We start from the raw sequence: 16,271 nt of genomic DNA, 5'->3' as shown, positions 1-16,271 counted from the left end.
CTGAATTATTCAGGTATTTGAAGCAATTGGTTTTCGGGGTGGTGGTGGCAGTGGTAGAATTTTCTGGAGAATTGGTGTAGTATTGCATGTTGCTTTAGGTGGAAAAATGTGGCCATAGAATAATGATCATGCAGGTAGCCTTTTGTTTCATTTCTTCTATCCTTATTTTCCTTGGTGTAGCAACTTTATATTTATTTACCTTCAGTTAAATGTTTCTGTTGCTGTGTCTGAGATTCCTGATCCTATGAATCAAGGATTTAATACATTTATTCATTTATTTTAAAAAATTAAAAGACAAATTGGACACTGGTTAGAGAGTTGGCCCTAGAGTCAGAAATACTTAAGATTTATAGAGCTAGAGTTAAATGGGACATTACCTCCAGTCCACAGGTTCTTAACCTCATCAGTGGATAGATTTTATGGGGTCTGTAAACTTGGATGGGGAAAAATTTCATCTTTATTTTAGGTAGCCTTTTAAATCCTACATATTTAAAAAAGTTATTGTCAGAAAGGGTTAGAATAGGCCACATCAAACTGTCAAAAAAAAAGAGACAAAAAAAATTAAGAACCCTTCTCTAGTTCAACCTTTAAATTTTACAGATGAGTAAACTGAAGCCTAGAAAGGTTAAATGACTTTGTCAGGGTCGTATTGCTAATAAGTGTCTAGAGTGGTATTTGAACCTGTCTTCCCCAGCCCTTCTTAATTCCAGTGCCTTCCCTCTGTTAATTATTTACCATTTATCTGGCATATAGCTTGCTTTGTATATATTTGCTTATATGTCATCTCACCTATTAGACTGTAAGTTCCTTAAGGATAGGGAATGTCTTTTGCCTCTTTTTGTATCCCAAACACTTAGCACAGCGCCCAGCACATTGTAGTTGCTCAATGAATTTTTGTTGGTCCATCGATTCTAGGCCCAGTGTTGTATCCTCAAAACCAAGCTTCCTCCCAGCTAGGTTCTATTTCTCCCTTTGACAACTACTAGTTTTGTGGCCATGGGCAGGTCACTTACCCTTTTGCTGTTTCAGGAGATGCTTTAAGGCTGTAACATGAACTGCCAGCTATCAGTGGAGGGAGTCTGTACTGGAAGGTCCCTACATCATAAAATCACTGATCAGGGCAAAAAACCCAAATCAACAAGTGATTGTTAAAAAAAAAAAAACTGCTCTGTGCTAGGGCTTGGATATGGTAGCTAGTGGCTGCTCTGAGAGTAGTGGCAGCAGTAGCAACAGCAACAGCAGCTTCAGTAAGTCTTAGCCCAGAGATAGTATGGGGATGAGACAACTGGTCAGAAAGAGAATAGAGGGGACCTTTTGCTGGCAGTGGGTCCAGCTGGCACTGACTGGCAGCTCTGTTGCCCATAAGCAGTTCTGGGTCACAGTTCCAGGGTGGAGAGCAGTGCTTGTCATCAATCACAAATGAGCAAGGGCCCTGGTTGCAGTTCTGGGTTAGTGAAGAGCACTTGCAGCCCCAGGAAAGCAGGGGACCTGGTCACAGTTCCAGAGTCAAGAGAAGTGCTAGAAAAAAAAAAAAGAAAGAAAAGAGGGTGCAGATAGGTGGCACAGTGGTTAAAGCACTGGCCCTGGCTTCAGGAGGACCTGAGTTCAAATCCAGTCTCAGACACTTGACACTAGCTGTGTGAACCTGGGCAAGTCATGTAACCCTCATTGCCCAGCCAAAGAGAGAGAGAGAGAGAGAGAGAGAGAGAGAGAGAGAGAGAGAGAGAGAGAGAGAGAGAGAGAGAAGTACTAGAGCTTGCAGCTACAGAGGAACAGGGATCCTTTCTGGGTAAAGACCAGAGCGTACCAGGAGAGCAGTTAGAAAACCTCTCCCCAGATTACACCATTTTGGAAGCACCAAAAATTTGTAGACCCCCAGAACTAGCTCTGAAAACAGCAACATGGAAAAGTCTAAAGCTTGGAACAGCTCCTCATGCTCAGGGGAGCAGAGCCCAACTTTAGCTCAAAGTTCAGTCAAAGAATAGGCTAGAAAATGAGAAAACAGAAAAACAAAACAGAATTTGATCATAAAAAGCTACTGTGGTGGCAGGGAAGATCAAGACATAAAATAAGAATCAAACAAAAATGTGAAAATAACTATAAGAATATCTTTGAAGCAAAAATGCTTATTGAACCCAAGCTCAACAAGAATTCCTAGAAGAGTTCAAGCAAGAGGTAGGAGGGATAGAGGAACAATTGGGAAAAGAAATCAGAGTGATACAAGAAAATTACACAAATAGAATTAACAAATTGGTAAAAGAGGCACAAAAATGACACCTTAAAAAAACAGAATTGGCCTAATGGCAAAAGAGGCACAAAAATTCACTGAAGAAAAGAACTCCTTAAAAAAGGAGAATAGGCCAAATGGAAAAGGAGATAGAAAAATTCACTTAAGCAAAAGTCCCTTAAAAAGCAGATTTGGCCACATAGAAAAGTTACAACAGCTCATGCAAGAAAGTAATTCCTTAAAAATTAGAATTGGAAAGTGACTCCATTAGCATCAAAAAACAACCAACCAAAGTCAAAAGAATGAAAGACAGAAGAAAATGTGAACTATCTCACTGGATAAACAGATGACCTGAAAAACAGATTTGAGGAGAGAGAATTGAAGAATTGTTGGAGCAGCTGGGTGCCATAGTGGATAAGGCACTGGCCTTGGATTCAGGAGGACCTGAGTTCTAATTTGGCCTCAGACACTTGACGCTTACTAGCTGTGTGATCCTGGGCAAGTTACTTAACCCTCATTGTCCCACCCCACCCCCCCCCCCCAAAAAAAAGAATTGTTGGTCTACCTGATTAAAAAAAAGAGCCTAGACATCATATTTCAAGAAATTATAAAGGAAAACTACCCCAGTCTCTTAGATCCAGAGGGTAAAGTAGATAAAAGAATCCACCAGTCACCTTCTGAAAGAAATCCTAAAATGAAAACTCCCAGGAATATTATAGCCAAATTCCAAAATTCCCAGGTCAAGGAGAAAATATTGCAAGCAGGCAGAAATAAATAATTCAAATATCATGGAGCTATAGTCAGCATCACACAAGATTTAGCAGCTTCCACAGGAGCTGAGAGCTTAGAGTATGATAAGTTTTACATTATTACATATATATAATTGATATGATTTTGCTTGCCTATTCAGTGGGTGGAGGAGGTGTGGGAGAGAAGGAGAGAATTTAAAACAAAAAAAAATTTAAAGAACGTTAGAAATAAATAATAATTAAAAGAAAAACAATAATGAGAATTGGGAAAGGCTGTTTATAGGAGGTGGAATTTTAGTTAAGACTTGGAGAAAGACCGTAAAGACAAGGGGCAGAGACAAGGAGGGACAGAATTCCAGGCATATGCAACAACTGACGAAAATGAAAACCTAATGGAAAATGGTGTGTTTTGTGCAAATAACAGCAGGGAAGCCAAGATTATTGCATTGTAAAACATAATGTGAGGAGTAAGAAGACTAGAATGATAGGATAAGATCAAATTATGAAGGACTCCTTCACGATGAATGAGGACTTTTAATAGATGAATCTTAGGGGAATCTTATCTCCATTGAAGGGAACATGGAAGAGTTATATAGTTGATCTCCCTGATTTGGGCAGGATTTCACCCAGATTATTCCAGACCTGTATAAATACCAATTCTTTTTTCAGTTTCAAGGGAAGGATTTTTCCAATCTCCATCAATCTTTTTCTTCCCCTACTATTACGGCACAAAATTGGAAGATGAAGGGTCATGTTTAAGGAACCTAAAGAAGGCTAGGGTAGCTAGATTGAAGAGTGGATGGAGGGGCAGCTGGGTGGCGCAGTGGATAGAGCACTGGCCTTGGAGTCAGGAGTACCTGAGTTCAAATTCGGCCTCAGACACTTAACACTTACTAGCTGTGTGACCCTGGGCAAGTCACTTAACCCCAATTGCCTCACTTTAAGAAAAAAAAAGAGTGGATGGAAGGGACTTAAGGATATGAAATGTGTCAGACACAGTGAAACCACAGTTAGGAGATGACAGCAAACTGCTCAGAACTGCATTAGGACAAAAGTATTGTTTTAGGCCCTGCTGTTTCCAAACACATTAACAACATCTGTATGTCATTGTTTCTTACAGGTATGCAGGAGCAATGGAAAGACTACAGGCAGAGACTGAACTTATTAATCGGGTAAATAGTACTTATCTTGTGCGACACAGGACCAAAGAGTCAGGAGAATACGCAATTAGCATTAAGTAAGTGGGACAAGAACTTTTATAGAAATTACAGATTTCCTGTGGTCATAATTGCTTAGACAATCTGATATGTATAACACTGATGCTGAAAATGGGGGGAACCTAATTATACCAGTGGTAATGCATAGCCAGACACTTCATTAAAACATAAAAATATCTGTTAGAAAAAAACCCTGCAATAAATGCTATGGGCTGCTAATTGGTATATTACACTTCTTTCATGTTCAAGCATTTTAATGAAAACTTTGTGTTAGCAAATTCTAGCTATGAAAATTACTCGATGGTTCTTTTGGTGTATCTACATCCATTCTTAATGGAGACTTGGGAAATGGATGTGGTTTAGCGATTGACTCCTTCTGTCATTTCCTTGTGGTCTTTTCCCTACCTCTAGATGCTGGCTGCATCTTTGGCCATATTCTAGTAAATGTATTTTGTTAATTAGCTGTCAACAATGTATTGGCATAGGTATACATTTTGTCTTTGGAATTAATTCCTGTAATGTTATTGGGGCATGCCCTCTGGTAATTATTGATCGGGGCTGATTAAAAACACATTTATATTCATAAGTTATGCATTGCCCACAGGTACAATAATGAAGCAAAACACATCAAGATTTTAACAAGAGATGGCTTTTTCCACATTGCAGAAAATAGAAGATTTAAAAGTTTAATGGTAAGCATTGATTAGGTTTTTTTCTCTTCAATGTGAAGTGCAGTTTCAATGTTAATTCTATGCCTTCCCAGAAGTTTGGCACCCTAAAAAGTTATTCAAGGAGAAACATCTATTATTTTGCAAGGGGCTCAGTCACATTTCAAGGTTTGGCTTTACAGAATGTTTATGGGAAGAGCTGAATTTGTAAAAAAACAAAAAGTTGTTTAAATATTTGGGGCATACTATTAATTTGAAATACATTTTTCAATCTGTTTCTGTCTAAAACACCCTGAGTATTCTACTCCATCCTCATCCATTTACAGAATCAGAGACTGTCAGATGTTAATGGGACCTTGAAGGCCAATGTGGTTCCTGTGGAATGAATGCTAGATTTCATTGGAGGAACAGGGTTCAAATCTCAATTCTGCTACTTATTAACTGTGTGACCTTGGGAAAATGAATTTAGCCTTTTTGGCCACTGATCTCCTAATCTGTAAAATGAGGGGATTGGATTAGTTAGTCAGCAAACTTTTATTAAATACTTTATGCCGTGATGGATACTTACTGTGTGCACTATGACAAATACTGAGGATACAGAGGAAGACAAAAATAAGTATCTTACATTCTAATGGGAGTGATAACATGTAAGCCACTAGGCGCATATGAATTATACACAGTAGATGGAAAGTAGGGCAGCTAGGTGTCTCCATATTGCATAGAGTACCTGGCCTGCAGGAAGACTCATCTTCCTGAGTTCAAATCTGGTCTCACACACTTACTAGCTGTGTGATCCTGGGCAAGTCACTTAACCCTGTCTGCCTCATTTTCGTCATCTGTCAAATGAGCCAGAGACGGAAATGTCAAACCATTCCAGTATCTTTGCCAAGAAAACTTGAAATGGGGTCACAAAGAATCTGACATGACTGAAATGACTGAACAACAACAACAACAAAGATGGAAAGTATACCTAGAAGGGAAGGCATTAGCAGGTTGAGGGAAGAGGGCAGAAGAAAGACCTATTGAAGGGTCTTGAAGATAGCCAGGAAAACCAAGAAATGGAGGTAAGAGGGCAACTTTCTAGGCATAGAGTACATCCAGCACAGACATATGGAGTTGGGAGATGAAGTGTCGCATTTGAAGAGCTGCAAAGAGGCCAGGAGTGCTCTATTGAAGAGTGGATGGAGGTGAGAAAAGGATATGATACTGGAAAGGGAGGAAGAGACCAGATTCTGAGGAGCTTTAAATGTCAAGAAGTATCTCAGAAGTATTTAAGGCCCCTTCCAGCCCTAGGTCTATTATCTTATGCTCCTCTGAGCTATGATTAGCTTGTACATTGGATTAGTCAGTCCAATCCCTTCACTTAATATATGAAGAAAATCAGGTTCAGAGAGTGATTTACCACATTCACTTAGTTATTCAGTCAACAAGCATTTTTAAAGTACCTACTATGTGCCAAGCAATGTGGTAAGCACCTCCCCATTAGATTTTAAACTCCTTGAGGGCAGGGCTGTTCTTTGATTCTCCTTGTATGCTCAATGCTTAGCACAGTGCCTGGCACAAGGTAGATTTTTTTTTTTTGGTGGGGCAGTGAGGGTTAAGTGACTTGCCCAGGGTCACACAGCTAATAAATGTTAAGTGTCTGAGGCTGGATTTGAACTCGGGTCCTCCTGCATCTAGGGCCAGTGCTCTATCCACTGCCACCTAGCTGCCCCAACAAGGTAGACTCTTAATGAATGTTTATTGACTGACCAATTAAGCACTAGGAATACAAAGAGAGGCACATGGCAGTCTTTGTCCAGAAGAAGCTCAAAGTCTAAATGGGAATACAAACAGGATATATTCAGCATAAATTGGAGATGATCTCAAAGGGAAGACCCAAAAGTTAAGGAGGATTAGGAAAGGCTTCTTATAGAAAGTAGGACTTAAACTGAGATTTAAAGGAAGTCAGGAAATAGAGATAATGAGGGAGAGAGTTCCAGGCATAGGGGGATAGTCAGGAGATGAAGGAACAGCAGAGAGGTCAGTGTCACCAGATTACAGAGTAATTCACAAAGTATGTGGTAGTGGGAATGGGGGGCAATGTAAGGTTAGGAAGGAAATTTAGGAAGCGGGTAGGATAGGAAGAACTTCATTATAGTTTTGGGGTTTTGTTTTTGTTTTTTTGGTGAGGCAATTTGGGTTAAGTGACTTGCCCACACAGCTAGTAAGTGTTAATTGTTTGAGGCCGGATTCGAACTCAAGTCCTCCTGAATCCAGGGCCGGTGCTCTATCCACTGCGCCACCTACCTGCCCCCATTATAGTTTTTTTTTTTAAAACAATAATAACCATTTTTATTTAATGTTTTGAGTTCTAAATTTTATCCCTCGTTCTCTCCTTGTGAAATCACTATCCCTATGTCGCAGAGCTAATGAGTAGCTAAGCTGGGTCTTGAAGTCAGTTGTTCTGACTGTTGCAATCTATTACTTTTTCTCTGCCATGTTGACTCCCATTCTTCTAGGCAACACAACAATGTTCTTTTGACTTGTCCTCCCCATCTCTCATCTGTCCTCTGATTGATCCTTTACAAACTTCATATTCTAGCATTCTGGGGTTTTTCATACTTTTAACTCCTACTCACCTTTGCTTCCTTATCTCATACTATGCCTTTTCATGTTTGTGATGGTTTGGTCCATTCAGTGTCACATGAACACATCCCACACTTTCCTCCCTCTGTGGCATTTTGTGTCCTCTATCTGACATGCTCTCTCCCTACTCTTTCATCTACTGAAATCCTACTTGTCCTTGAAGACCTAGCTTAAGTGATGTCTCTTCACATTTCAAGGGTTGCCTTCAATGAAACCTTATGGGGCCATTTGGATTTTTGAAATTCATTGATTAAGTGTCTGGAATATACCATTAATTTGCAGCCAATTTCAATATGTTTTTCTCTCTTCTTTCTATGTGTTCTTCTCCAACTTAATCAGTTCATAAAATTTGAGAATGTTAGAGATGGATGAAAGCTAAAGGTGGGGGGGGGCGGTACTATGATGCCATGCAAAGAATACTGCTAGGTGGTACAGTGGATAGAGCACCAGGCTTGGAGTCAGGAGGACCTGAGTTCAAATCCAGCCTCAGACGCTTACTAGCTGTGTGACCCTGGGCAAGTCACTTAACCGATTGCCTCCAGAGAATAGAAGAAAGGAAGGAAGAAAAGAAGGGAAGAAAAAAGCTGGATGTACAAATAAGGAAACTGAGGTTGCTAGAAGTTGGATATCATTCATGACCACATGGGTAATGTGGGACCTAAAAACTGAGCTCAGATCCAGGCCCTTTCCATAGTATCATGCTTCTTTTCAATATTACTGTAAGCTAAGGGGCTGAATCACCATAATCGTGTCAACAGCAACTTTGCAGGATTGTTCTGAAGAAAAAAATTCTTTGTAAGCCTTAAAGTATGATAGAAAACTGTCATTACATCATTTGATAGTATTGCTAACAGTTGTATGTATGTATTTCATGAGAAAAACAAACAGAAAGATAAGCTTCTAAATTTTCCTTTAGAAATGAATTCTTAATACCACTTTCAAATTGAGATAGGCTTATTCTGTAGTGATAAGACATTTGGAGAGAGTACCTCAGATGCATTTTTCATATTGTGCTAAGTAAGTATTTTGCATTGCATCATTATAGGTTGCTCACTCAATATATCATTCATTGAAGCATTGATCAAATGATACTTACACAATGCACTTGCAGAAAATATCTAAAGCACTTTGCAAATAAGATTAAAGTCTAAACCAATTGTGGAAAGTTTCACAAATCACTCTGAAAATGTCCATCCATCTTCCTTCCTTCTTTTCTTCCTTCCTTCCTTCCTTCCTTCCTTCCTTCCTTCCTTCCTTCCTTCCTTCCTTCCTTCCTTCCTTCCTTCCTTCCTTTCTTCCTTCTTTTCTTCCTTCCTTCCTTCCTTCCTTCCTTCCTTCCTTCCTTCCTTCCTTCCTTCCTTCCTTCCTTCCTTCCTTCCTTCCTTCCTTCCTTCCTTCCTTCCTTCCTTCCTTCCTTCCCTCTATCCCTCCCATCTATCTGTCTATCCATCCATCTATCTATCTATCTATCTATCTATCTATCTATCTATCTATCTATCTATCTATCATCTATCTGTCTATCTATCTATCTTTTGTCTATTTGTCTGCCTACTTTTCTGTCTTGTCAGTCTGTCAGTCTTTCATGACTTTTTAAAAAGTCTAACTTCTTAAAGGGAAAGGTCAGTGTTTATTTTGCTTGTAAACAAAAGTGAAAAGAAAATAGAAAGATTCAAGGGCAAATATGTCATGCTCTTAACTCAAGCAGTGAAGGGTAGGAAGCAAAAGATACGTTTTGAAATATTATGGCAGTTCTGAATTAGTCGCCAGACTCTTGCATCTTTAACTGCTGGAATTGACTTAGGTTCCCTCTGAGAATCTGGACCCTGATAAGGTTTCTAGTAGTAGAAGTTCTTCGAGGAATGAAAACACTTGAGGGTGGTGGCACGTGGAAACACAAATAATGGATGACAGTAACCCAGCTGGAAGGTGAGAAAAGCATGAGTGGGGGGGTCTCTGCATTGCTGCCAGGCATATCAGCTTGAGCTGTGGCCTGGAGAACTTCCTTGGATAGTAATGAGGCATCTCTACCTTGTAGCTAATATAGGCCTTGAAAGAAAGCTGCAGGGCTAAAGATGATGGGTAGGAGAGCAGACTTTGAAGGCTAAAAAAAAAAAATTTTTTTAAAGCCTCACTTCAGAGGAGATGAACCAAGAGGATGAAAGGAAGAACCATTGGAAAGGGCCAATCAATATCTGCTTTCTGTTGCTTAGGTTCAACTCAAGAAAGACAGGCACCATCCAAGGTTGCCTATTATAAAGTCAGTCATGCAGGGTTGATGTGGATTAATGGGCATGTGATAGGGCTCCATCTGCATAAAATTCATCCACTGTGTAGGAAGCAGCAGAAACTCAGAGTTTAAATAACTTGTTTTAGAAAAAGTAATAAAAAGCTAAAATCACAGGTTAAAAATGAGCTCTATTGATGTGGCATATATAAGTATTCCTATATATATATATATATTCCTCTCTCTCTATATATATTCCATATATATATATTCCTATATATGTGTGTGTGTGTAAATATATAGTAGATGTGTACATGTCTATAAGTTTTATAGCTATATCTCTAGTCCTAGATAGATGTGTGTATATGTATGTATTGTGTATGTATATGTGTGTATTTATATGTATATTCCTTCATTTACTGTACATACTGAAAGTATTGCCTCTTTTCTTTCATGTGTCCCTGTGTCGACAGAATGATCTTCTCTAATGTTGTTTGTTTTCTCCTTTGGCATTTCAGAACAGCTCAAGCACTGCTGTTAATAACAAATGCAAGAAGAAGCATAAGTTTATTTCCTACCATTTATTTTCAATTTTTTTTGGAGGGCCAATGAGGGTTAAGTAACTTGCCCTGGGTCACACAGCTAGTAAGTGTCAAGTGTCTGATGCCGGACTTGAACTCAGGTCCTCCTGAATGCAGGGCTGGTGCTTTATCCACTGTGCCCCCTAGCTGTCCCATTCATTTTCAGTAATTTTTTTTAAATTTCCCACCATTTATGCTTGCTGTCTTTCATTGGGAGGGCACTACCTAAAACAGAACAGTCTGAGAACTGACTTCAGTCACAGTCTGGATAGCTAATGTTCTTTATGATCTTGGATAAGACTCTGCACCTCAATCTCTTCACCTGTTAAATGAGAGTGGTCATAATTGATTTGCCATCTAGCCTTTCAGATCAGTTAAAAAGAAGTTACTACCTTAAAGCCTGGACAGTCTCACCCATCATTTCCTAGTGATTCATTGATGCTGGAGAGGCAGTGCACAATATCATAGGATTTTAGATCTAGTGCTTGAAGGTGCTTTGGAGGTCATTTCATCCAAGCCCCTCGTCTTTCAGATGATGAAACTGAGGTACAAAGAAATTAAGGGACATGCCCAAAGTTACACAGTTAGTAAAAGTCAAAGGTCACACATGATTATGGGTGCCATATAGCCATTATGAGTCTATTTCTTTATCTATAAAATGGGGATAATAATACCTATATTATTCAGTTGTGTCTGACTCTTCAAGACCCCATTTGGGGTTTTCTTGGCAGAGATACTGGAGTAGTTTGCCATTTCCCTCTCTAGATCATTTTACAGATGAAGAAATTGAGACAAATGGGGTTCAATGACTTGCCAAGGTAACCCAGCTAATAAGTGTCTGAGGCCAGATCTGAACTCAGGAATATGAGTCTTTCTCACTCTGTGCCTGGTTACCTATCCACTGTACCACATAGCTGCCCACTTGTATTACCTACCTCATAGGGTTGTTGTAAGGTTCAAAAAGAACAAAGCATTTAAAACATTTCACAAATATTAAAGCAACATATAAATGACCATTATCATGCCTCACTTTTCTCATCTGTAAAATGAGAATATTAATAGCACCCACCTCCCAGAGTGACATCTTATGAGAATCAAATGAGGTAACATATAAAAAAAGGCTTTGCAAATCTCTGTTATATATTTTCCCCCTATCACCATCGCCATCCCCATGATTATCAACATTATCATCAGTCAATATTCTTTGGTTTGGAGGCTATGAATTTGAGTTATAATTTGGGGATATTGGAAAAAGTCAAATACATGTCTAGACTCCTTTTCCGTATTTAGCTGATTTCTCACAAATCTCTGTAAGACTCTCACAGAGAAATTATCCCACAGAGAACAGGTATAGAAGAGAAGGTAAATTGACCTTCTTTAAGAAAAAAATCCTTTTTTTCCCCCTTAGGATCACATATGTGATGTTTTTTTAAAGGTTTGATGTCAAGTGTGTTCAATCAGAAACTTGGATTTTTTTGTTTTTTTTTCTTAGTTGACTCTAGAAAAGTTTCTGATTCCATTACACACATATTAATATTGATTTAGTTGTTATAGATGCCAGAAAATACAGGTCCAAGTGGTGCTTATAAGCCATCCCCATTGCCTGTTGCCTTGGTGACTAGGGTGACTGCTTCTCGCTGATTTCTAAAAAATAAGATATGGGGTCACATGGGATAAGAAAAGGCCATATTATTGTTCTGTTTTGTTTGTTATTTGTAGTGCCTAGACATTACTGGCTGTTAAGACAAGCATGGGTTACACTGAGACACAGAGCCAAATAAAGATATGGATCCAAGGAGATCCGCTGGCTTATTTTTACCCAGCTAGTTACATATGAAAAGATTTATTATATGTATAAATCAGATACATTTAAAGATGGAACTTGAAATATCTTGGGTTCATCGATTCAGACTAAGAAGGGAACTACGTTACAATGACTTATAAGCTAGTCCAACCTTTCATTTTGTAGATGAGGAAACTGCGACTCAGTGAAATGAAATCATTTGCCCAAGGTTACACAGGTAACTAGGCAGCATAATATTATGGAAGGAGCACAGGACTAGGAGTAAACAGAGCTTAGATCTACCAATCAATTAATCCAAAAGATTTTATTTCAATAGGTGCCTGACACTGTGCTAGGTACAGGGGATAAAAACACAATACATGAAACAATCCCTTTTAGACTAAACCGGTTGTATGGCCAAGGGTGAGTCACTTAAGTTGGCTTTTTGTCAGATTCTGTGATATGGGGGTAATGATGTTAGAATGACCTCCTGCCCAGGGTTCTTGTAAGGATTAAACAAGTCAGTGAATGTGAATATTTGTCATAACCATGTAACCGTATGTGAATGTCTGCTATCTTAATGTTCCTTCTGTATCCAAAGTTCCATTATTCCAAGGAGAAGTCGATGTTGAGCACAGTTCTAACAAATCTCTAATGCACAATAGTCTGTAATTAATATGCTTTAAAAATTATGTTTAAAACTAAAAATCTTATGAAAACAAATGTTGAGAACTGTCCTTATTGGGGCAGCTAGGTGCTGCAGTGGATGGAGCACCGGCCCTGGAGTCAGGAGGACCTGAGTTCAGATCCGGCCTCAGACACTTAATACTTACTAGCTGTGTGACCCTGGGCAAGTCACTTAACCCCAATTGCCTCACTAAAAAAAAAAGAAAAAGAAAAAAAGAAAACTGTCCTTATATGTAACTGGAAAATAATAAAATCCTTTTATTTATTTAAAAAATGTTTAAGATACATATGGTAATTTTGAGGCTCATGTGATAATGGGTTTCTTGTTTGCTTTGTCATATTCTTTTTAAAAGACCACAAGAATGCAGCTCACTGAATATGTTGTATTTTCAAATTATATGTATGTAATAACAATGCTTTGGAGTCATCACATGAATCAGCAATAGAATGTTCTTGTAAGAGCTGTACAAAAGTAAAGTCGTTGTCCTATTTGGATTCAAGTAAATGACAACATTAAAATATAATTGGGGGGCAGCTAGGTGGCATAGTGGAAAAAGCACTGGTCCTGAATTCAGGAGTACCTGAGTTCAAATCCGGCCTCAGACACTTGACACTTACTAGCTGTGTGACCCTGGGCAAGTCACTTAACCCCCATTGCCCCGCAAAAAAAATAATAATAAAAATATAATTGGAATTTATTTCTTAGCCTCCTTTTTGTAATGTGCTAGGAGAAAAAAAAATCAAACTTTAGTGAAACTTCATATTTTATATTCTTAATAATTGAAACTACTTTAAAGAGGATGACTCCAGAGGACCAAGGACAAAGCATATTACCTACCCTCTGACATAGAGTTGAGGAGCACAGGACAGAATAAGAATTTGGGGGGGCATGACTGATACAGGAATTTTGTTTTGCTTGGTTATGGATATTTGTTACAAAGGTTTTGTTTGTATTTTTGTTCTGTGGTTAGTGGGAAAGAGAAAATGTATTCTTTGTTCACTGACAAAAATTAAATGAAAAAGAGGATATATATTTACGTGTATATATAAAAATATATTTGTACATATAGAGTATGGTGTGTGTCAATATGCATATCTTGCATATGAACATGCATATATACACTAAGCTCATATTTTGAGCAATTTTTGCATATGCATACTGTACTAGATATATAGTGTGCATGTGTATGTACACACGTGTGCATATACATGGATGTGTAATGTGTACAGGTGTATATACATATACACATGCACACACATATGTACCCAGAGTGCATACATGCAAAATCTGAGCTCAAGATGTATAGGCACATTTTTATGTAGACACACATATGTAAGATATGCATATGTGTGTACATTCATACACATACATACCTACGTATTCCTAATCCAGAATAGTGTCTAGTAGGGGACTTATTTTGTGTTTGTTCAAAGAACAAAAGCAGAATTAAATGGATGGAAGTAGGTGTAAATCAACTTAAAAAATTAGCTAAAGCTGTCTAAAGTTAGAATGGACTCCTTGATTATGTTGTAAACTTCCCATCTTTCAGGAATGGTTCGACATGGGCTGGAGGGTTTGAGCAAAGGATAGACATCATGGATATCATAGGAAGGATTTCTGTATTACATAGCAAATTTTATTAAATGACCTCAAGTTTCTTTCAGCCCAATTGGATGATAAATGATGACGATAATGGAAACCTATGAAGATAGTTTTGAACTTTGAGGGGCTGGCACAGATCACCTTCATTAAGTTTGTTTGGTTTTAAAATTATTAAAAAAATACTAGATTATTGTTTTCTTCTTTGAGCTGATTCTTTGCCTGGATTCTTTCTCGAACACTGAGGAGATGACTAGCTTGTGTTTCCAGTAAATTAATTGCCTGCCCACTTACAGAATTTATTGTAATTAGGGGATGAAATAATGAAATCGAGTGGTTTTTCTTTTGGTTTTCTTGCCAAATGTTTTTATGTTCCTTGAGTTTTATGTAGATATCATGGTCATCTAATAAGATGAGTTTTCCTGAAAGTATAAGGTTATTCATAATTCCAAAGCTATTTCAATTAGGCCAGCTCTGATTGCTATAAAAATCTCTAGTGGGACTTTTGAGGATTTCCTTAGAATTTTAGTATGAAAGCTACTAGTAAGAGTGTCAGAATTTTAAGATTCAGACATATTTAAGACTTTACTTTTAAAAGGAAATTGGAGAGGGCAGCTAAGTGGTGAAGTGGATAAAGCACTGGCCCTTGATTCAGGAGGACCTGAGTTCAAATCTGGCCTCAGACGCTTGACACTTAGCAGCTGTGTGACCCTGGGAAAGTCACTTAACATCATTGCCCTGCAAAAAAAATGGAAGCAGTTCTATCCTTGACCCTGAGAAAACCATGGGTGGACAGGTGTTATGACTTGTGTTTTAAGATTCTTTAGGAATCCAAGAATGATGTCAAGAGAACATTTCTTGAACTTTGGTTTTGTGCATTTTGGGAATGAGGTTTCTTTTTTTCCTCTGTCTTTTAGGAAATAAATATAAGAAACTCGGAAAAGTTATAGTTAGCAAGCAGCTGTATCCTTTTATGTATATTTAGGAGAAAAAGTATTTAATAAAGAAGAGCAGTAATTGCTATGTTGAAATGGGAAATTGGTGTAACTTCTGCTCATGCACTCTATCCCACTGCCAAATAATGGGATTTGCTGTATTCATTCACAATGGGGTGGGGGCTACATCTCCTATTTTAAATGGTTAGAAGAGCCAGAACTGGTACTGGGTAGGTATCAGGCACATCCTCGCAGCTGGGGAGAGATTATCATTCACTTACTCTTCTACGTATTTACGAAGAGTTTGCATTGTAGAGATTATCTTTATAAAGCATGTAATTGTGTGTCTGGGAAGTTGAATTGACTGAGAACAAAATTACCCTTATTTAAATCATCTTTGGTGCCTTTTTTTTTTCCTGAAAGGAGCTCGTTGAGTACTATAAGCATCATTCTCTTAAAGAAGGTTTCAGAACTTTAGATACTACTCTCCAGTTCCCATACAAGGAGCCTGAAAATTCGGTTGGACAGAGGGGTAATAGAACAAGCAGCAACTGTGAGTATTGTAATTATAATTTAGCATACCATTAGTTGTCTCTTAAGGATTAAAGGCACAATAACAGAGAACATCTTCATTCTGTAGTTTTGATGGATAACCAATTAATATGGTAATGCCCTGAGCTAGGACTTCTTTTCTGAAGCTAAGCAGAATCAGGTCTACTAACAGGTTTATGAATGTGTCTAGCTATATTTTTTTGGCTGCTAAATTTAAAATCATGTTTGTGCTTGGAAATCTATCAGAAGTGTGCGTGGGATATTAATTCACAATCTATCTACTTTTCTCTGACTTTTGTAGACATAATGTTTATGGACATTGTGGTGATTTTACAATGCTATTTGAATGAAGCTGACATACAGTTCTCCTGACATTACAACCAAGATTATTCCAACTATTGACCACTGGAAACTTTAGGT

The 16,271-nt window shown here is 38.2% G+C and overlaps 1 protein-coding gene across 1 annotated transcript in view; it reads left to right on the top strand.

Annotated features, from left to right (window-relative positions):
* The window catches only part of VAV3 (vav guanine nucleotide exchange factor 3), a 488,752-nt gene that overhangs the window by 449,527 nt on the left and 22,954 nt on the right, over positions 1-16,271 (top strand). The window contains 3 exon segments of the mRNA XM_044004405.1: positions 4,097-4,213; positions 4,798-4,885; positions 15,723-15,852. Coding sequence (XP_043860340.1) covers positions 4,097-4,213; positions 4,798-4,885; positions 15,723-15,852 — 335 coding nt within the window.

The sequence above is a fragment of the Dromiciops gliroides genome, chromosome 4 (genome assembly GCF_019393635.1).
Source record: "Dromiciops gliroides isolate mDroGli1 chromosome 4, mDroGli1.pri, whole genome shotgun sequence".
Taxonomy (NCBI): Eukaryota; Metazoa; Chordata; class Mammalia; order Microbiotheria; family Microbiotheriidae; genus Dromiciops; species Dromiciops gliroides.
Note: the sequence above shows the minus strand (reverse complement) of the source record. Positions and strands in the feature narration are given on the sequence as shown.